The sequence below is a fragment of the Lampris incognitus genome, chromosome 18, assembly GCF_029633865.1.
Source record: "Lampris incognitus isolate fLamInc1 chromosome 18, fLamInc1.hap2, whole genome shotgun sequence".
Classification (NCBI taxonomy): domain Eukaryota; kingdom Metazoa; phylum Chordata; class Actinopteri; order Lampriformes; family Lampridae; genus Lampris; species Lampris incognitus.
Genome location: NC_079228.1, coordinates 14458578 through 14481818, shown reverse-complemented (window position 1 = coordinate 14481818; position 23241 = coordinate 14458578). Strand labels below are relative to the sequence as shown.

At 44.5% G+C, this 23241-nt stretch overlaps 1 protein-coding gene across 1 annotated transcript in view; it reads right to left on the bottom strand.

The window, feature by feature from the left end:
- The window catches only part of clasp2 (cytoplasmic linker associated protein 2), a 104823-nt gene that overhangs the window by 52549 nt on the left and 29033 nt on the right, over positions 1-23241 (bottom strand). The window contains exons 3-7 of the mRNA XM_056298372.1: positions 22845-22948; positions 19392-19483; positions 17909-17984; positions 14743-14840; positions 4517-4587 (exon numbers count right to left, since the gene is read on the bottom strand). Coding sequence (XP_056154347.1) covers positions 4517-4587; positions 14743-14840; positions 17909-17984; positions 19392-19483; positions 22845-22948 — 441 coding nt within the window. The remainder of the gene's footprint in view (positions 1-4516; positions 4588-14742; positions 14841-17908; positions 17985-19391; positions 19484-22844; positions 22949-23241) is intronic.

Below are 23241 nucleotides of genomic sequence, written 5' to 3'. Positions count from 1 at the left end.
AAATTGTCCCAAGGTGTGAATTTTTCAGCCCTGTGATGGACTGGCGGTCTGTCCAGGGTGTCTCCCCACCTGCCGCCCAATGACTGCTGGGATAGGTTCCAGCATCCCCGCAACCCTGAGAGCAGGATAAGCAGTTTGGATAATGGAGGAGTGGAGAGACGGCAGTAAGAGCAGCTGAGAAAGGACGGAAATACAAGCAGACACAGGTCAACGACTCATAGTTCTACCACAGTTAGTCAGCACCGGGGCAACACCTTGCCAAGTATTGCAATCAAACACTCAGCAATCAACGTCGAGGAACTCCTTGTGGAACTCCCTGTACCATGGCAGGCTGCAGAAACTTATTTTGTACAGGGAGGAAGGTGATTTAAGGTAGCCCACAGCAATTTGGGCGCATGGGATTTGAAGTCACATGCACTTGCAGTTAACACCCACAGTAAGGAATTAGGGATCTGTCATCATTACCTGTGCCACATCATAAAGGAAGCTACATAAGTGGCTACAGGTGCAGGTATGTTAACAACAGTAAATGTATAACATGGTAATCCAGTAACCACTGTGGACTTCTGGGCCTAGGGGAATTTTCAGGGGTGTGCCCCCGGAGTGAGCAAGCATTCAGTGTTTTGCTCAGAGGATGGGAGATAAGACAGTATTTCTTATCAGAAGGCCACCCAAAGGCAGGAACAGAGGTGCAAAGAGTGAAAATATCCCTCACTAGCGAGACAAGCCAGGTCCTTTTATAATGTGAAGTCCGTTTGGTTAACAAGCGGGGAATTGTTTTAAGCCAGACAGGTCAGCTGTCCCACTACTATTCCAATTAGTAATATGTAGTGTCCCTACTGCTTAGTGGACTGTTTTGAGTGAACAGGGTCAGACATCCCATTATGCTACCGCTGTTGAGGTTAATGGTGTACTACTTAAGATTCTTACCCCAGGCACAGGGTATTAAGTAGGGTTGGGTACCGAACTCGATACTTTTAAGGGCTCTGACCGAGTTATGTCAGTAGTACAGTGTACCTATTCATGTTAGATCGATCGGTGCCAAAATTCCATACCTTGAGAGTGGGTTGTGTTGTGAATTAAAATAAATATTGATAAGATCCCTTATGAGTATTTTGAAAAGTCCCTCCTAGTTTACCGCTTGTTGCAAGTGTGCATCCGGATGAGGGAGTATTGAGAGTAAGAGAGACAGCGAGGCTGTTACCCCTCCCCTAAACCTACAGCTTGTTGAAATCCAATACAGTCAGGGCAATGGCAAGCCAAAAACGGTCGCACTTTTCCAAACTTGACACCGACAACGCTCGCTACAATATTTGTGGTGCGAAATGCAAAGCCGACTTATTTTTCCCACGGCAGCGGCGCTGTGGGCTACGCATCGCAAATTGTGGTCACTCACTCACAGACAACCTGTGAAGTACACTCAGTACACGCACTCGTTAGTTTTCCAAATTCCTTGGAATAATAACCTAATTAAAATGGCGGGAAGTCTCTGTCTGTCCTTCAATTTTCTCAACAACCGTTCATCCCATCGACTTCAAACGCGCTGTGGGTCTGGACGGTTTCATGCTAGCTTACTTATTTCTTACAGCTGAAATTACATTTGTCATTACAGAGAGCAAGTAAAGCACCGAGAAAAGGCTACTGTTGGGTACCGGTACCGAATTCCAGGTACCGGTATCGGTTAACATGTGAACGGTACCCAACCCCAGTAATAAGGAATCTAAATCCGAACAAAAATAGAACCTGTGTCCACCTATCACCAAGTCTTTCAACAAACCTCCCATTCAAAACATACATACTTTTGTAAAGCCTCACCACATGATGCTAGCACTACACTAGCACCAAGGGATACAGGCACCTGCTGTTATGTAGTCAACAACAGACTGTGCTTATAAAATAAAGCTATGTTGAACAAGATGGAAGTAGAGCAGAATAGTGATTGCTTATTCATTGGCAGGTTAGACAAAAATGTCAAGTTCCAACTTACCATCAATTAGCTGTGGCGCTAAAGCCATTAATGGGCAGCAGCACAAATCATACCCACACTTTCTTGCTCTTTCAAATAACACATCTGGTTCCTTTGTTAAGCAAAGATAAGTAAAGTCAATTTTACACAAAGCATCAAGAGCCCAATAAATAGTTACAAAAAAGTTGCCTATTTACCTTCAATTGCATACCTGTATACTGTAGCTAACCTTTCAGGCAGCTATGCTTGTAGCTATGTTGTATATCTATTTGAAAACTGGCTACTCCTTTGGCTTACTTTAAAATGTGGCTGAATGTATGACTGAGTCTCCAGATTTATAGCAAGTGGGATGGGTTTGATAGTGGGAAAAGTTTAATATTAAACATTAATTCATCCAGCACATCTACGGACCTATTGAGAAAGAAGTAGGGTTCAGTGAGGTGATCATTTCTGCATTGCAGTGTTACTGTAGTTATCTGGATGAAAACGGTGGGCAATCTTACTCAGAAAGGGCCAGTGTGGGTGCAGGTCTTTGTTCCAACCGAGCAGTTACACACCTGTGTCTCCTAATCAAGATCCACAGCAAAGACTCTACTGGTTGATTCGTGGGATCGGGTGTATAACTGCTCAGTTGGAACAAAAACCTGCACCCACACCGGCCCTTTCTGGATACGATTGCCCACCCCTGGATAGAGGAAAATTAGTGCATGCCTGGGAGGGTCTGATCAGTACTAAGCAGGATGGTGTTGAGGGTGGTGGTTCTGGGATGCTGATCTTTACAGTGAAATCTCTTGAGGGTATTACCACCCACCCATTTGCTACAAAACATCTTTGATGGAAGGAACTCATCACTAACCTAACTGAAATGATAAACTTACACGCTCCTCCATCCCTGGCTTCTCTGTCATCAAAGTCTGGTTGGCAGTCTGGGGAATAATTATAAACATCCCAAGAGTATATTCTTTTTTCTTGGACCTCGGGAGGCTGAGAGTTAAACTACTACTTCCATCACCCTACTGCTACTAGAGATGTAATCATGGAAACTCTGCCCCCTATATCCCTTTGAATTCTCTCTCCCTCAGAGGTCTTGGCCTTTCTCTCTCTGCGCGTTGATCTCCCTCTCTTCAAGCAAACGCTGTGGCAGCCAACCAGAGACCAAACTCTATTGGTACTGACAGAGAAAGCCACAGCTCACAGTATAGCCTACAGCTCCGACCAGCTACTGCAAGCATCTGTGAGGAGGAACAACAACAACCAGCCTACCCAAGCCAAAACAAGAGCAATACATTGGAGGCTTAGACAAAACTCAGAATTTACCATACTACAATTCTGCATGTATTCCCACATCCTACTGATTTCTTTACCTGTAGCAAGACAAAAATGCATGTCTGTCTTTATATAGACTACATGTGTTTATAGCGATAAAACAATTCACATTTAGCTCCCATGAGCACCCATTCAATGACCATTCAAACAAAGACCAAGGCCTGAATCTTCACCTTTGAGCTTTAGTTTAGGAAGATATTTGATGAATAACACTTTTTTGGGGGTTTTCATAGTGTAATGGCCAACTATGTTCATTGTACTTCTTGAAATACCATCCGGTTTAAAATGACACAGTGGCTGAAAACATGCACGTAGTTGCTGTATTCTAAAAAATATATGACTGCTGGAATAGGCTCCTGCATCCCCGCGACCCTGAGAGCAGGATAAGCGGTTTGGATAATGGATGGATGGATGGAGGAATAGATATACATGTGAGTGTTCAATATTTTGTCCAATTCAAAAAAAAACAAACAAACAAACAAAAAAACCCAATGGCATTGCAACTCTAAAGAGATCAATTTAACTTAAGTGAAAATACCTCTATGGGAGCCAATCAATAGTAACCCTGAACCACTCATCAGTCAGCACTGATGAGCTTCCATCTTGAAAAAGTAGTCTACAAAATACTTCAACATACAAACAGGACATCATGGATAAAATGTGCTTTTATTTTATCCTGTGTCACCAGGCAATACTTTTCAAGAGGTCATTTCGAATGTGTCCAATTAGGAATATTTGAAATACTCGGGATAACGACCTGATGAAGCTGCTAATGTCGAAGGTTTGGCCCGCTGCCACGTGGCAACGTCCTTTCAAAGTAAAACATCTCCTCTCGGCTATCTTGTCAATAATGCTACAACACCCACAGCCAAACTAAGCCGGCCGAGCGTACAGCACACCAAAGGGTCAACTCTACGCTGCCGTTTGACGGGCAAGCGTTCAACAACAGCTCTTAGCCCCAGCCTGGCTCCATCAGAAAACCCACAGTAATGAACGTACACAGATTACAGCCTTAATCCTATTAGGCCTACTTACAGCGGCTCATGGTAACGCACACTCACAAAACCAAAAGTGTGCATGCGGAGATATATGCAGCCCCCCTTTAACTTCATAAACCAACATCTGATGATGTTAATCTCTCTGAAAACATGACAATTTAGCGCAAGGCAACAAATTGCAGAGGAAGACAAGCAGTAGATGGGGAAATGACAGAAAAATACTGACCGTGACTGGGGCTGAGTGCCATGTTGCCCGAATTCAACGCTTCATCAAAACGACCAAATATCGTCTGTAACCTGAGGGGAGAGAGAGAGGGAGGTTAGAACAAATACACATTTGCACATGCAAATACATGTACACAAACACAATGATAAACAACCAAAAAATATGTATAAATGAAATTGTATCGAGCTATCACATTGCTCTTAGACAGAGTTTTCTCACTGATAATGTTATAACAAAAGGATATGTGCACGCGCACAAACACACACGCACAGCTCTGACCTAGAGGGAGGGTAGGTGTGTACCCCGGTGAAAGAAAGAGCAGCACATGTGGACAGCCTGTCTGCCTATAGGTAGGTGTGTCTAGTATGTCGCTCATACTCACGGAGCTGTAGCAGCAACAAGGCATGAATACTAATACACTGCTCAACACTAAACACACACACACACACTTAGCAGACCACAGCAAATCAGTAATGTGATCTATTGTCAGGACTGATTTTGTCTTAATAAGGCAGTGATTCTCACCCCCCCCCAAAAAAAACAAAAAACAAAAAAACGGAACAGTGAACATGAACAGTCTGGCGTAATAAATATCTCAGCATAAATCAAACCTCCTAATGTTTCATGTACATGTAGTGGTGACATATAAACAGAATCCATCAGACCCAGCACAAACACAACAAAGACGACTGATGCCCAAGGACCTACCTGGGTCTCAACAATTAAGCTGCAGCTAAATAAATGCAAAACTGTAAACCATACACACCGTCCTCTGTTTGCTTTATTTCTGTCTGTTTGTCGGTCCAAGACAGCCAGACAGCTTAGTGGCTCCTTATAAGTCACGATTAGCGTAGCAGCGACTTTCTCAGCCACGGAACATTTTCACGCGGTCCCCTGCCTTTCATTTGCATCTTAATTTGACTATCCTGCCCCAGCTTAGCCTTTCGCATTTGGCACTCACTCGCCTTTGCATGTGCAGACCGGCTTATTAAGATGTTAGCGCGTTACTGTGCAGCGCTGCCGTAGCGCCCATGCTAGTGACATGCTCTAGTCCTCCGCTCCACTCAGCTCTTTGTATCCAACATGGTGCAGTGGCTCTAAAAGGGAGGGAGCGAGACACGGAAGGAGAGGGAGGGTGGGAGGGAGGGAGAGGAAACTAAGACATGATACAGGCACGAGACCGAGCGCCACCCATATAAATACTGTACACAAATCCAAATCGTCACAACCCAAGTGCAGGAAAGGTTAAATCTCACACACAAACACAGCCTGTATGTGTTTATACGAGAGAGAGAGAGAGAGAGAGAGAGAGAGAGAGAGAGAGAGAGAGAGAGAGAGAGAGAGAGAGAGAGAGGGAGAGAGAGATGAATGGGTCAGTTTTTATGTGACAGGCAGACAGGATTCGGTTTCCCTTTACATAACCTCGCTCCCCGTCCCATACAAACACACACAAATAAGGGGATGAGGGGGGTGGGGGGGTTGGCGCTGGCAGCAGAGCAAAAACGCTGCTCCTCCCCCTTCTTGGTTCCTTTTCCTCCCCCTCCCTGGACCCTAACCCTCCTAATAACCCCCTATCCGTCTAGCTCTCCTTTCCTCCTTACCCCCCCCCCCCCCAGTTTCATAATTTCAGGATCTCTCTCAATAAACAGACCAGACTTCTCAATACTCAGCAGTTTGGGGCAGCGAGGGGGGTCTCGTACGTCTCTGATCTCTCTGCTTATTTCTATCATCTTTTACAGTCATTCACTCTCTCACACTCTCATAACCCCCCCTCCCCCTCCTCTGATGCCTGGCCTACGGGTCAGATATGTGATTTAGTCAGTAGGCTGCTGGCTGCAGCTCTGCATTCCAGTGAGCAGAAACCAATACCAGAAGAGACACAAGCGCGCACAAACAACCTCAACACTATTTATATACTGGTTCACCAATATTATCCGCAAACATTGGGCTTCCAACAGGGCAACCACATTTTCTCTACTCATGATTTAGATGATCCCACAAAAAAACAAAACAAAAAAAACCCACAGGCCTACAACCTCCATCCAAAGAACAGCCCAGAGCACACGATGTTATCTAATCAATAAATGGATCCAGATATGGATGACGATAAGGAATCGCATCAAGCACCATCAACACAACAAAAATAAATCATCACTGGCAGTTGCCTCAGGTATCGTTAAATTTCTTCCCAAGAAACGGTGTCAAACTCAGAATAATTTATCCGTAAAGGCCCTCGCTTAAAACCCCCTCTACCCTGAACACCAGCGTCGACGGTGAAACACACAGACTTAACTGTCCCGCCAGACTATTTAAATCCCACATACACAGACGGCGTGTTTGGACTGGAGACGGAGAGGCTTAATATGCACAACATATGACACACCGCTGAAGCCAGCATTCACAGACGCTGGACTCATACCCAGAGGTCAGCACACAACCCTGGCTGCTGCTGGGCCGTACCTGCCCACCTGACACCATATCCACTGGTACCAACTATACTCCCACACTTTTAAGCATTTTTCTAGAAAAACACAATTCTAACAACACACACCTACGAAAAAAGCTGACTGGTTTTGGTTGAGGGTAATACAAGCAACTGAGTCTCCTAGTGGTCAAAGCTTCTTCCTTTTTTTTTTTTTAAGCTAAAAAATATTGTTTCTGGGGGCCACAAAAAAAGGGGGGAGGCAGTTTGAGGTGATTTTTTTTTAATTATTATTTCCATCAGTTTCTTGTTTCGAAGTCATGTTGTTCATCTCCCTTTTCAGAAGTAACTTCTTGTTATATTTTGATATGTCAGTGACCAAAGTTATTCAGCTAAATACACAATGGGACGGTAAACCCCAAGTTGCATTAAACTTACCTACCTACAACTTGCACTACACTCTATAAAGTTGAGTGTTTATTTTATGTCTTTATCTGTATGTTCGATTACTGTCCGAGGTATTGGTGATGCACTGAAATGCAAAGCTGTTTTTCTGTGCTGCAAACGATTCAATGCAGACTTTTATCTTTTACAAGAAACACGTGCATGGTCATCCGATTTGAGTTAATGGAAGAAGCAGCGGGGTAATGATATCTGGCTACCTTATGGTAGCAACCATTCTGCGGGGGTTGCAATATTGAGAGATTCTTTATTTTTATTTTATTTTTATTATTAGCCGTTATCTTACTATCTATCTATGGATGTGCAAATATACTTCGCCAATAAAGATGAGTCTGATTCTTACTATCATTCACTTAGCTAACCCAGCCACTGAGGATGCACTGGCTTGTGCATCCTTAGTGCCGGTCCCAAGCCCGGACAAATGGGGAGGGTTGCGCCAAATCAAATATGCGGATCATAAATAAGACTTACATACCGGATCGGTCGAGGTCCGGGTTACCAACGACCGCCACCGGTACTGTTAACCAGCAGGGTGTCGGTGGAAACTATGCTACTGTTGGGCGAAGGAGAAGGAGAGGGGGGAAGCATGTCCAGAGGCAGCTAGAGAGGAGGAAGGGTAGGCATGTGGAGGTGAGAGTTGGAACTTTGAATGTTGGCACTATGACTGGTAAAGGGAGAGAGCTGGTTGACATGATGGAAAGAAGAAAGGTAGGCATACTGTGTGTGCAAGAAACCAGGTGGAAGGGGAGTAAGGCCAGGAGTATCGGAGGTGGGTTCAAACTCTTCTACCATGGTGTGAATGGGAGGAGTAATGGGGTAGGGGTAATTCTGGAGGAAGAGTATGTCAAGAGCGTGATGGAGGTGAAGAGAGTGTCAGACAGAGTGATGAGTATGAAGCTGGAAATTGAAGGTTTATTGCTGAAAGTTATCAGCGCATATGCCCCGCAAGTTGGGTGTGAGATGGATGAAAAAGAAGAATTCTGGAGTGAGTTGGACGACATGGTGGAGAGGGTACCCAAGGAGGAGAGAGTGGTGATTGGAGCGGACTTCAATGGACATGTTGGTGAAGGGAACAGAGGTGATGAGGAGGTGATGGGAAGGTATGGAGTCAAGAAGAGAAAAGTGGAAGGACAGATGGTGGTCGATTTTGCGAAAAGGATGGAAATGGCTGTGGTGAATACATATTTCAAGAAGAGGGAGGAACACAGGGTGACATACAAGAGTGGAGGAAAGTGCACATAGGTGGACTATATCTTATGTAGAAGGCGCCATCTAAAAGGGATTGGAGACTGCAAGGTGGTGACAGGGGGGAACGTAGCTAGGCAGCATCGGATGGTGGTCTGTAGTATGACTTTGGAGACCAAGAAGAGGAAGCGAGTGAAGACACAGCCAAAGATCAAATGGTGGAAGTTGAAGAAGGAAGACTGTTGTGTGGAGTTCAGGCAGGAGTTAAGACAGGCACTGGGTGGTAGTGAAAAGTTGCCAGATGGCTGGACAACCACTGCAGAAATAGTGAGGGAGACAGCTAGGAAGGTACTTGGTGTGTCATCAGGACAGAGGAAGGAAGACAAGGAGACTTGGTGGTGGAATGAGGAAGTACAGCAAATTATACAGAGGAAAAGGTTGGCAAAGAAGAAGTGGGATAGTAAGAGAGATGAAGAAAGTAGACAGGAGTACAAGGAGATGCAGTGTAAAGCAAAGAGAGAGGTGGCAAAGGCAAAGGAAAAGGCATTTGGTGAGTTGTATGACAGATTAGACACTAAGGAAGGAGAAAAGGACTTGTACCGATTGGCTAGACAGAGGGACCAAGCTGCAAAGGATGTGCAGCAAGTTAGGGCGATCAAGGATAGAGATGGAAATGTGCTGACAAGCGAGGAGAGTGTGCTAAAAAGGTGGAAGGAATACTTTGAGGGGCTGATGAATGAAGAAAATGAGAGAGAGAGAAGGTTGGATGATGTAGGGATAGTGAATCAGGAAGTTCAGCGGATTAGCAAGGAGGAAGTGAGGGCAGCTATGAAGAGGATGAAGAGTGGAAAGGCAGTTGGTCCTGATGACATACCTGTGGAGGCATGGAGATGTTTAGGAGAGATGGCAGTGGAGTTTTTAACTAGATTGTTTAACACAATCCTGGAAAGTGAGAGGATGCCTGAGGAGTGGAGAAGAAGCATACTGGTACCGATTTTCAAGAACAAGGGCGATGTGCAGAACTGTAACAACTACAGAGGTATAAAGTTGATCAGCCACAGCATGAAGATTTGGGAAAGAGTAATAGAAGCTAGGTTAAGAGGAGAGGTGATGATCAGCGAGCAGCAGTATGGGTTCATGCCACGAAAGAGCACCACAGATGCGATGTTTGCTTTGAGAATGTTGATTGAGAAGTATAGAGAAGGCCAGAAAGAGTTGCATTGTGTCTTTGTAGATTTAGAGAAAGCTTATGACAGAGTGCCGAGAGAGGAGGTGTGGTATTGTATGAGGAAGTCAGGAGTTGCAGAGAAGTATGTAGGAGTGGTGCAGGATACGTATGAGGGAAGTGTGACAATGGTGAGGTGTGCGGTTGGAATGACAAATGGGTTCAAGGTGGAGGTGGGATTACATCAAGGATCGGCTCTGAGCCCTTTCTTGTTTGCAATGGTGATGGACAGGTTGACGGACAAGATCAGGCAGGAGTCTCCATGGACGATGATGTTCGCGGATGACATTGTGATCTGTAGCGAGAGTAGGGTGCAGGTTGAGGAGAGCCTGGAGAGGTGGAGGTATGCACTGGAGAGAAGAGGAATAAAAGTCAGTAGGAGCAAGACGGAATACCTATGCGTGAATGAGAGGGAGGATAGTGGAATGGTCAGGATGCAAGGAGTGGAGGTGACAAAGGCATTTGGGTTTAAATACTTGGGGTCAACTGTCCAAAGTAACGGGGAGTGCAGTAGAGAGGTGAAGAAGAGAGTGCAGGCAGGGTGGAGTGGGTGGAGAAGAGTGTCAGGAGTGATTTGCGACAGAAGGGTACCAGCAAGAGTTAAAGGGAAAGTTTACAAGATGGTTGTGAGACCAGCTAAGTTATATGGTTTGGAGACAGTGGCACTGACGAAAAGACAGGAGGTGGAGCTGGAGGTGGCAGAGTTGAAGATGCTAAGATTTTCACTGGGAGTAACGAAGAAGGACAGGATTAGGAACGATTATATTAGAGGGACTGCTCAGGTTGGACGGTTTGGAGACAAAGCAAGAGAGGCAAGATTGAGATGGCTTGGACATGTGTGGAGGAGAGATGCTGAGTATATTGGGAGAAGGATGCTGAATATGGAGCTGCCAGGGAAGAGGAGAAGAGGAAGGCCAAAGAGGAGGTTTATGGATGTGGTGAGGGAAGACATGCAGGTGGCTGGTGTGACAGAGGAAGACGCAGAAGACAGGAAGAAATGGAAACGGATGATCCGCTGTGGCGACCCCTAATGGGAGCAGCCGAAAGTAGTAGTAACTATCTATCTATGTCCTGGGTACGACGTTAAAGTGCAACCGTCAGGTCGTCGGCAACTAGACCGGCATCGAACCCTTCAACCCTTGGGTTGTTGTGAGGAGGGTGTGTGGACACCCAGCAGGACTAAAAACAAAACCTGTCAAAGAGCAGATGAGTTCCTCTGTGAACCAACAGCCATCCATACCTGGGGAGGAGATACTAGGGACCACCAGGTACTCCGCCTACTGAAACACAATGATGACTCAACCTTTGTTGAGGCATCAGCTGTGCTCCTACGACCTCGATAGGTTACGGAACTGATAATGATGATGATGATTATCTATTAATCCATTGTGATCAATAGTGTCATAAGTTTTTTTTATCTATATATATATATATATATATATATATATATACCCAGCATCTCTCCTCCACACGTCCAAACCATCTCAATCTTGTCTCTCCCACTTCGCCTCCAAACCGTCCAACCTGAGCTGTCCCTCTAATATACTCGTTCCTAATCCTGTCCTTCTTCATCACTCCCAATGAAAATACAGGGAAAGATTTTGCAGCCGGTAAATATGGTATCCAAGTTATTGCTGAAGAAGGATATGGACCTCTTCCATGCAGCAGACCTACTGAGCACTACATGTAACACCCTATCACAGCTAAGGGATGAGTTTGAACATACCAAAAGCATAGCACAGGGACTTGCAGCTTGTTAGGGTATTAACTGTCATTTTATTCAGACGCACAAAGTGACATTTTGATGATCTCTGAGAGGATCAGCGACCCAGAGGAATGTTTCAAAGTAGGCATCTTTAATGTGTACATTGATACCGTTGTTTCCCAACGCCAACACAGATTCAGAGCGATGGGTGCAACTGCCAAAGAGATTCCGTTGTTTGTCCCAGTGAACTCATACAGGCAAACACTACAAGGATGACCTTTCATCAGATTTTCCATCACCGCTTCTTTCATTTCAAAATGCTCTCAAGTCAGAAATAAACCACTGAAATGGGTTCAATTAAAAATCTGACCGAAAAATAAAGATGGCGGCGTAGAGGATGGACGCAATTAAACCAGCTCCTATTCTGATTATTTTCATTTTAACCCCTTCCCGTGCAACGCAAATACCAAAAAAAAAAAAAAAAAACTACTGCTGCCTTTTAGTACAAATCATGACGTGCTGGTTGGGTACAGGAGTACTTTTAGTAACGGACTCATTCTGTCGAAACGCACGACTGAGCGCCATCATACTATACAGCTCCTCCCTCAGAGTGCCAGGCACGTGGAGTTAATGGTCACCGGACTGACCCTTCGACTTGTTTTAGCCTGTCGGGTTTTGTCTGTGCTGTTTGTTGTGTGCTGCGGTAGTGCCGTATAGATAGGCTGCTATGTGCACCATGCTTGTTGATATATTTTGTTCTTATTTCTTTATCTTTTATTTCTATTTGTTTCCATTTTCCTTGTTTCTATTTTCTTGTTAAGTTTTTTTCTTACTAGAGCTTGAGTGTCTGTAATAGAACCCAATTTCCCCTCGGGGATGAAGAAAGTATTCCGATTCTGAAATCAACACCGTTATACAGGATATGTCCCCCGGAAAAAGTTGAAGCGACGACGAAGGAAGACAAAAGTAGAAAGACAAACACTCCCGAGCATGGCTAGCGCTAGCGTTAGCCCGCCCGACCAAAGCCAATACCCAAGCTCCGCCGGCTGTTGCAGCTAGAAAAGCGCTAGATAAAATGCAACTTGACTTAACTTGGTTTCTTGAGGAAATGGACAAAGCGATCAACAAAATACAAACCTTGTTGGACCACAAGTTGAACGTTATATCTGACTCGGTGGAAACGATTATCAGTGACAACCGTGCACCGGGGCAACGCGTTAAAGAGAGCGAAGCAAGTCGAGCTACACGGAAAGCCTCACCTTCGTATACCAAGATCGCGATGACTACAAAAAAAAACAACAACAACAACAAAAATGGCGGAGAAATTAACAATCTAAAATAAAAGCTTAATGATTTGAAAAACGGCGAGAAGGCAAAATCTACGGCTGGTTGGCTTTCCAGGAGGAGTTGAGGGGGAAAATGCAATCGCCTTCCTATAAGAATGGCTCCCGAAAATAGTAGGCCTAGAGACCGGGGACTCAAGATAGAGCGGGCTCAACGTACACTTCAGCGGGAGAAAAGAAAAGAAAAAAAAAACCCCAAAAAAAGAATAAAAGACAGTTCAGTAATCATTTGACATTGGTACCCAAACCTACATCCTTGATATCGCATTTCTAGAAGAAGAAAAAAAGCAATAACCATCGTAGCCTGATGTGACGATAGTACATAGTTAAAATACAAAACGGACCCATGCGAACTAGCTGGCAGTGCACTTGTATGTGAACTGGAAACTAACGACACTACTTAACTTTTTTAGAACCCTGGTCTTTAAATATTCTAAATATAGTAGTTAGTAAATTACTAATTTCTGTGTTAAGCACATTGAGAGGCACTAAATCGGAGTTAAATTCCTCGGATGTGCAAATATACTTCGCCAATAAAGATGAGTCTGATTCTAAATCATCAGTACTTGGAAAGTGTTTCTTCTCCCTCCCCATTTACCTTTCGACAAGGTGTCAGTTGACTGCAGCCATCAATCTCCGTACTGACTGACGAAGCAGTTGTCAAGTCAGATTTTGATGACACGGATGGGGGGGGGGTTGACATACAGTCTCTTGTGTTTAGTCTTGGGGGTTGGGGACGTGCATTAGTACGTGGAATCAAATGCGCAAATTGAATACGATTGAAAAATAAATGACATCACATTCTGTTTATGTGCAGTTTTTTTTTTTTGGGGGGGGGGTGGGCTTTTCTCCCCAATTGTATCCGGCCAATTACCCCACTCTTCCGAGCCGGCCAGTCGCTGCTCCATCCTCTCTGCCGACTGCAGACTACCACATGCCTCCTCTGATACATGTGGAGTCACCAGCCGCTTCTGTTCACCTGACAGTGAGGAGTTTTGCCAGGGGGACGTAGCATGTGAGAGGATCACGCTGTTTCCCCCAGTCCCCCCCCGAACAGGTGCTCCGACCGACCAGAGGAGGCGCTAGTGCAGCAACCAGGAAACATGCCCACATCCAGTTTCCCACCCGCAGACGCGGCAAATTGTAGGGACCCCCTGTCCAAGCCGGAGGTAACACGGGGATTCGAACCGGGGCTCCCATGTTGGTAGAAAACAGAATAGACCGCTACACTACCTGGACGCCCCGTTTCTGCAAAGTTTTACTTTACATCTAGTACCTGCATACTTTGACAAACAATTGCGTAGTTGGTACACAAAATGTGTGCAGGTTCACAGGTATACTGTACTTGCACGCACACACACAGCAGAGAATAAGAAAGAGAAGCTGTGCTTAGAAGAATAACCCCCAACATATTGCATGTAACCACAGTGACCAAATGAAAATGATGGATGCTCAATGGACCCCTTCAGAAATGACAACTTGCACACCAAACAAATACTCACGTACACACTTTCTCCAATTCTACCAACTTAGCTTGGTGCTTCCCCCCCCCCGTCCGCATTGTGCACTAGATAAAGTGTCTCTGTGTGTATGAGGGGCAGATTGGTGCATGGTGTGGCCTGGGACAGAGAGCACAAAAGCCACGGGACCCACAATCCCTCCACACACCCCAACCCTTCCTGTTATATAAACACACACACACACACACACACACACATGGATGCACTCACACACACACACACACAAACACACACACACACACACACACACACACACACAACAAACACTTAGGTGAGTAATAACCAACACAAACCCCCTCAGTGCTTGCATAAAGACGGTCCAACACAAATAAGATTGCATGACCGATCCCTGACCATCACTCACCGGGCAGCAGGCAATCCTCTCTTCCCCAGATCTGCTCTCACTCTCTCCCCCACGTGGCGATATGCATCCACCAGCGCTGCTATCGAGGCCTCACGCACCTACAGACAGGAGACAACATCCAAAGGGCAAAATAAATAAACCATTTGATCCATACTTGTTCTGGTTAAAAAAAAATAATTGACGATTAACTGAATAAGTCAAATTTTAAAAAAAATACTGCCCGTGGATCCTACATTGCCTTATGTGTTTTAATATGAGTGGTTTCTTAGTCCTGGTGGAGGACTAAGAAACAAACTAACAAATATTTCCTTTGTTGATTCTTTCACTAGTCATCCAGTGAATGTTAGAAATATTCAACTTTTGCTTTTCAGTTTAACTTAATTTTCTCATGTCGGCTTTTCGAAGTTGGTAGTAGTGTAGATGCACAGATGCAGTAACATTTGATTTGTGTTCATTGACATTAGCAAGTCTGCTGCATGGCAGGTATTACAGGTATGGTCGCAGTGTCACAAAACCACCTGGACTTGATTTAGTAAAGTTAATTTTTTTTGGAAAACAATTAGTTGATATTAATGCATGTGGATGTGTAGGGTAGCTTTCATTTCTTACTGACAGAAATTAAACAACATCTGAGATGAGCGAGCCTGACCAGACAACTTCCACATCTGGAAATTAATTTAGAACCTCTCGGTTAAAATCAAATATAACTATTTGGAAACGCCTCTAAATTTACCACAGAAACTGCTCGACTCGTAAATAATGAAAGTCAAGCACTTGTTCCATAAACTGGATTGGGCCACAAAAATCGCATTTCAAGCCTTAATACACAACTCCAATTTCTTTTTTTGGGGGGGGGGGGATCCCTCCTCCCTTTTCTCCCCAATTGTATGCGACCAATTACCCCACTCCTCCGAGCTTTCCTGATCTGCTCCACCCCCTCGGCCGATCTGGGCAGGGCTGCAGACTACCACATGCCTCCTCCGATACATGTGGAGTCGCCAGCTGCTTCTTTTCACCTGACAGTGAGGAGTTTCGCCAGGGGGATGTAGCATATGGGCAGATCACGCTGCCCCCCCCCCCCCAACAGGCACCCTGACTGACCAGAGGACGCGCTAGCGCAGCAACCAGGACACATACCCATATCTGGCTTCCCACCTGCAGACACGGCCAATTGTGTCTGTTGGGACGCCCGACCAAGCCGGTAACACGGGAATTCGAACTGACGATCCCCGTGTGGGCAGGCAACGGAATAGACTACTAGGCTACCCGGACACCCTTTCAACTCCAATTTTTTGGCTAAGATCTTTTTTTTTGTCTCACTTCTCACATTCAGTTTTGAAAGTGACCCAGATCAGTGTGAACAGACCTCCACCCAAAACAACTCACATGCAGAATTAAACAACAAGTGATAACTTTGTGAGTGTACTCAGCCATTTCATCTGCAATTATTTCAAACACTGGTTGAATGTGGAATGTGTGCTTGAGTCGAGCTTGAATAGGAGACATGTTCCACAGTGAAATAAATGAGTTTTATGTCTTCTCAGTGACCATCCATCATTGCTGTCCTCCATTGTTTTCCCATCCGGTGACACAAAAATCCACACAAGCAGTGACTTCACCATTCACACATGGGTTGTATGTCCACATACTGGATTTGTATCTGATTTAGGAACATACAGTATGAAAGTGGACCAAATTAGAATTAAAAAAGATGCATGTCATGGGTTTTCTTGTGTTCAGTTTGAACTTGCCGTAGTGCCACACATTTCTAACATGCCCCTAAAGCAACACAGACGTTATAGTTTTCCATGGTTTTGGGACAAAAATCAATAATTATCAATATCGGGTGACGGCTGATATTAAGCTCCTCGTTCAACTTATAGTTGTGCAATAAGAAGACTGGAATTTGCCTCGGTTCTTTGTTCTTAGTATTTAGTGCAGTAAGTACAGTGTTCTGGATATAATAAATACCAACTCCTGTTAAAAAAAACTACGATGAAACATTAAAATGCAGTGTATATACTGCACACAAAAAGGTGGAACTGCTCACTGCTTTTCACAACATGGGAAGTTCAACCAAAGAGTTTGTTTGCCAAAAAGTCTGTGTGTTTTGCCAAAATATCCAAAGACAACAGGCCCACCAGAGTGGGTTGAGGCGGGGCAGTAGCCTTGACCTGCATGAGTCAAATTTCTCCTCCCTGGCAGACAGACAAGACAGCTTATCCCTCCACAGCCACACTGAAAAAACACTCTTAATACACTGATGCGCGCACACACACACACACACACACACACACACACACACACACACACACACACACACACACACACACACACACACTTGGAGATTGGTTTAAGGATGGTATATTAGAGTGGAAGCTGTGTGTGTGTGTGTGTGTGTGTGTGTGTGTGTGTGTGTGTGTGTGTGTGTGTGTGGAGGTTGTACTGAAGGCAGTGGGATTAGTCAAGCAGTAGCATTTCTCTACTGACTGGGATAACCACAGACATTAGGGGGTAACAACAACAACACACACACAAAGATACTCACAGACTTACATACTCTGTCCAAGCAACGAAAATACGACCCCTTGAGGGGCCAAACATCATCAGTGCTCTATGAGAGATCTGATTTGCTCGCTGTGTTGTGAAGGCAGTTGTGATTGGGTAATGGGACACCATGTCAATGGAATTCTCTGAGCCTGATGGTAGGTGTTACCATGGAGGGTGATTGGTTGGAGCAGTCCAAAGGCAGAAAATCATTGATTATAGGAGCAGATTTCCACCGTGGAGTGCAACTCCACAGGAAGTTAAACCAACCTCTCTCTCATCCAACAACGGTCCCCACCACATCACTCTGTCTCACACACTCTCACTCCCAGTCTCAAAGCAATAGGCAGTATGTGGGTTGATGGTGGGGTATTGGTGTGTCAGCAGGAAAGATGGGTAGGGGTGGTTCTGAAGAGCCAATTTTCTAATATAAGTGATAATCACAGGGCTACACCACGATCACTGTCAGCTCTCTCAGGGTGCGGAGAAGTAAAACACAGGCTTTGCTACAGGCTAAGACAAGAGGGAATTTATGCAGCCATGCACACACGCAAACACACATCCCAGGCAACCGCACAGACATGTGAAACAAATACCCAGAGGGCTCTCTGTCTCTAACCTGTGGGTTCTGGTCCCCAGTAAGAGTGCAGAGATGAGGAACTATTTTACTGAGGCTCAATGGCTGGGCACCAAACCTGAGAGACAGACAAAGAGAGGGAGACAGAGGGAGAGACACACAAAGAGAAAGACAAAAGAAAAATGATATCAGTTATTTTTGACAATATGTCAAATCTTACTATAGATTGAAAACCTTTACACTTTCAAACGGTTTGACTCTTGAAGAATTGAGAAAATGGACTCATTTTATATAAAGGTCTGCTCTGGCCCCTGAAGACTTTTTATATGCCCTCAGCTTGTGCAGCTCGTTCATCACATAAATGTAAATTGTCAAAGGAGTGTTATGAACATGGACAAAACTGTAACTTTGCCATGTTCTGCTCAACCCAGTAAGCCAAAAGGGATACATGTGTATGTTCAGTGCAGAGAATTAGTCTTACTATCAGGTAGCAGCTTAGCATTTAGCAGAGTAGCGTCACTGCCTATTAGCAAAATGATGCTAAAATTAGTACCGCCACTCTAACGGCCCTGCCGTTGCCATGCATAGTGACCTTATTCTGTTAAATCCAGTCTCTGCAACTCAGTAATACATCTAGGAAAATTGGCATGCAAGAGGAGTGCCATAGTTTTGGTTAACTAAATAGCGCCGAGTATCACTCCTTTATCCACTTCCTTATTTCAGATCTTTGACCTTAACTTACTATAACTGATTGATTTAGTTTCATTGGTTATGAGGTCTCTTTGAGAATACAGCCAGCTACTTTCCTATTACATTAAACAGTATTGAAAAAAATGATCAAGCCCTCTACCAGGGTTTCAGCACCAAAAAAAGAAGCAAAAAAAAAAAAAGAAAACTCAAACAGAGAAGATAGCTAAGTGACAGTCTAAGCGTGCAGCCAGGCATGGGCAAACATGAGGATTGATTGACTCTTAAAATCTAGGACACGAGCATGTACATGCTGGAGAACATTAGCCTAACCTGATGACCGCTCCATCAGTTTAGCATATGTGTCACTTCTACAGAGTCACACAACCACTAAGAGGATTAACACTGGGAGTTTGTGTGTGAGTTTCTTAAACAAAATGGGGGCAGCTTTGTTGAGGGCATCAATATGAGAGCAACAGAATCTCCATATCGATGTGCAGTGCCCTCATTAACTGCACTTCAATACCAGGATTAAGTCTCCAATTTACAATGGAGGTACTATGAGCTCTCTTTGGCATATCTATATTAAATAGTAACAATTACTAGGCTGTCTGGTCATTTCTTTTTACTTCACCACCCCACAATTTACTGTAAACCTTGGTTTCAGATGGTGCAAACGGATCATATTTCGAGAAAAATGAACGACAACTGTCCAATGTCACAACTGTCTGTGTGAGATAAAAGTATGCCTTTTTCCTAAATCAATGTTCAATTTTACCATTTGCTCTTTCACACCCCTCCCAGGAAGTGATACAGAATCAAGAGGAAAGTCACTCACGTGCTGAGGGTGGCACTGAGGCAGAGGCAGACACCTTCTCGACTGCGGAAGTTCTTGTGTTTGAAACCAGGGATCAGCCTCTCCCAAACGTACTGCGAAGGGTAAAGACAAAGAGTTGTGGAGAGGAGAGAGAGATTTAGGGAGCGAAAGGGAGACGGGAAGGGAGAGTAGGTTGAGGACAGTGTTAGTTCAGCAGGACTGAGCAGAGGGTGACTGCTGACAACCCATCAGGGGTTGAGCAGATTACAGAGTAGGGGAGGTGACAATCTGCACAAGTGTGTGTGGGAGGATGTGTGTGGAGATCACTGAGCTCAGAGGAGCCACAAAGTCTGTGTAATTCCATGACCATCCAGAAGAGGGGGCTTTGGCCATATTCATTATTATGTACTGTTGTCTTTATGCATGCTCAATAATCCAGGTAAGAAATCACAGAAAGTTGAATCAGTTCATCTGGACACAATTTTTATTGAGACAAACGTTTCATCACTCATCTAAGTGACCTCTTCGGTCTCAAGGTATCCCCACCCTTATAAACAATACAGGGGCATAATCACAATCAGAATACGTCATTCATCCCCGGGGGGAAATTGGGTAATGACCGAAAACAACAATCGGCTTTATATATAAATTGCTGTGACCATTAGCTAGAGTTACAATGGCAATGTGTACTATTCACAGAGGATTGGGGAATAGCTGTAATCACAGCATGGCCGAGAGGATGGCACAACAGGGAAGAGTTAACGCGTCAGGCCAGGACACCACAGTCTACACCCATCTACAGGCCAGTGGCCACGCTTTCAAGGATGAAGATGTGCACATCCTTGATAGGGAGGAACGCTGGCTTGAAGGAGTCAAAGAGGTCATCTATGTGAAGAGGGAATGACCATCCCCGAACCGAGGCGGGGGGGGGGGGGTTAAAGAATACATCTGTCACCCTCTTACAATGCTGTGATTGCAACCATTCCCAAATCCTCTGTGAATAGTACACATCGTCATTGAAATGCTAGTTAAAGGTCACGGCAATCTGCATATGAAACCGGTCGTTGGTTTCGGTCGTTAAGCCACTGTATTGTTTATAGGGGTGGGGATACCTGCAGTCAGCTGAGACTGAAGAGGTCACTTAAATGAGTGATGAAACGTTTCTCTCAATAAATATTGTGTCCGGCTGAATTGATTCAACTTCCTGTGATTATGTATTGTTGGTGACAGAGAGGGGGGCTGTGATCTGCCTCCACTCTCCACGCTACATCTATAACTCATGGATCCTACCATAGGTTGTCCTGTCTCCTCTTTCTTCCTTCCTCCTCTCCTGATGGCACATTATTAAAACATGAGGGACCTATCCGTATGCTGATGGTGCACCAATAACGCTTCTCCTCTAATCAGTATCTACAGTTGACAATCTTCTGCCACGAGCTGAAAACATGAACTTTTCACCAAGTCCCTTCCACTCCACCATTCCTACGAGGTGAACTTCCTCCTCCTCTACTCGTTGTGCTACCTGCTCCCCAAAAATAAATCTTTTCTTATCCCTCCTTATGCCAAGTTCACACTACACAACTTCCTGTCTTGTCATCAGAAATCTTGAAGTCATAGTGGTTTTCACACTACATGACTGAGCGGCGACAAGGGGGGGGGGTCACACATTACAAGATCTTTCACCAGGAGGAACCCCCGATGAGTCTTTCTGGTCTCCAAACGACGTTTTGTCACGAACGCACACGCCAGATGTGACAGGGAAAATGACGCAATACCGTGCGCGAGACAGGATTTTTTTTCTTCCAAAAATGGATGTCCACCAGGAAGAAGTGCTCCGAGTTGTGTAATTTTCAGCAATAAAACAAAAGAAAAAGACAAGAAACTGGGTGAAAGAATGGACTGGGATGTGCGAGCAGTAAAGATTGTCTGTTCTGCAGTTACATTTTATGAATTTTTTCTTGCTAGAAGTGCGTTTCTGTTTTTCTTCTTCACATTTTGTACTGCATTAACTTTTAAGGACTGTGTTTTGAAAATTGCTATACAAATAATTACTATTATTGTGATTCTGTTATTGATGTGTTATTGAGTCAACACCTTTGGTACAGAATGTCCTGTATAGTTTCAAGATACATTATATACAAGCTGCATATACTTTGTGATGTAACTGTTTCAATTGCATGTTCACACAGACCATTTGTAAACTTTGTTGCAAACACTTATTGAAAAGATAACAGTGAACAGTAAAAATTAGTAAAATAAATACAAACTTAAAAAGCAACAGTGTAGCAATTTCCCTACAATAGAAAATTTAAAAAATAAAACAATCCACCGATATAAAAAAGTACATCAAATACTGATACTGTAAATACAACTGGCTTTCATTGGGATCAGCGGCTGTAACTCGTCGCCGTCCTCACTGCCAGTCACAACCCGGTCATAACATGTTTCACACTATAGGATTTGGACTCCTGACAGGTCCAGATACTTAGCCTGCTAGATATCTGGGACGCGTTGCATCTTTGAACAGTTCACACATAGCACTCGAGCGCCGATTTGCAAGCGCCAAGCCAACACCAATTTGCCTGATCTGGGGCTTTTGTCAGGGAGCTCCAAAAACTGTCAGGGAGTGGAAAAATCAGGGCTACAATCGTGTGGTGTGAATTAGGCATTAGCTTTTATCCGGTCTCGTCTCATGGTACCTCTTACTATTGTGTTAGCACAAAAATTTTGGGTATCGAGGGATTTGATACTTATTCAACTGTTGAACTCAATGTACGTCACTCTGGATGAAAGTATGGGCTGAATGCCTTGAGTTTAAATTTTAAATGTATTTGCAGATGGAGGTCGTTGAAAAGAAATGATGGAGCTATTACCCACTCATCATCACGGTTAGTTTGATTCTCTATGAGTGACAAAGGCAGGATTCTCACATGTGGCACACCGCATTAGATTTTAATTTTGGGTAAATGCACCAATGCTAACAGGCTATGGCGACAGGCATGGGCACAAGTCCACGAATACTGGGATGGCATCTAGCGCTTTACTTGTGCCCCCATCCATAGGGTTAATGGTTGTGTCAGGAAGGGCATCCGACATAAAATATTGCCAAATCATTACGTGGATTGACAAGACCGCCATCAATGCTGTGCCCTCACAGGGTACCGATGGAAACTACCAAATCCGCTGTGGTGACCCCTGGGAAACAGGGAACAAGTCAAAAGAAGAAGAAGACGCACCAATGCTAACAGGCTGTATAAGCTAGATATCCTTCCATCCATCCATTATCCAAACCGCTTATCCTATTCAGGGTCATGGGGATGCTGCAGTCTATCTGCCCATTATTTAGAACCTGATTCCCATGACTGGAAATCTCTCCAAAACCATTATCAGTGCAACCCTAGAGCAGAGTACATCATTACATGGCTCACTTAGTGTGTGTGTGTGTGTGTGTGTGTGTGTGTGTGTGTGTCTCACCATGGGCGAGGCAGAGTGCTCCATACAGCGGAGGATGAGAGCTTGGCTGTTGTCTCTGACCTGGTCCTTTCCATCGCCCAGCCTATCCACCAGCGCCGGTATAACTACAGACAAGAAGGGGAGGGGGTTGTACGGAGATAATATTTAGCAAATACACTTTTACCAAATTTGGTTAATGTTGGGCCTCCATCTGGGAAATCCTAGGCCTCAGGCATTGCTTGACTATAGAACAGATTAAAATGGTAAATACATCAAAGACTGCCCCCTAGTGGGGTGCTTTGCCTATATACTGATGTATCAAATATCAAAGGTCTGAAAACCACACGCAGCTGAAAGCCCCATGTATGCAGATTTTTATGCCAACCAAACACCGCCTCAGCTGACTTCACTTAGATGC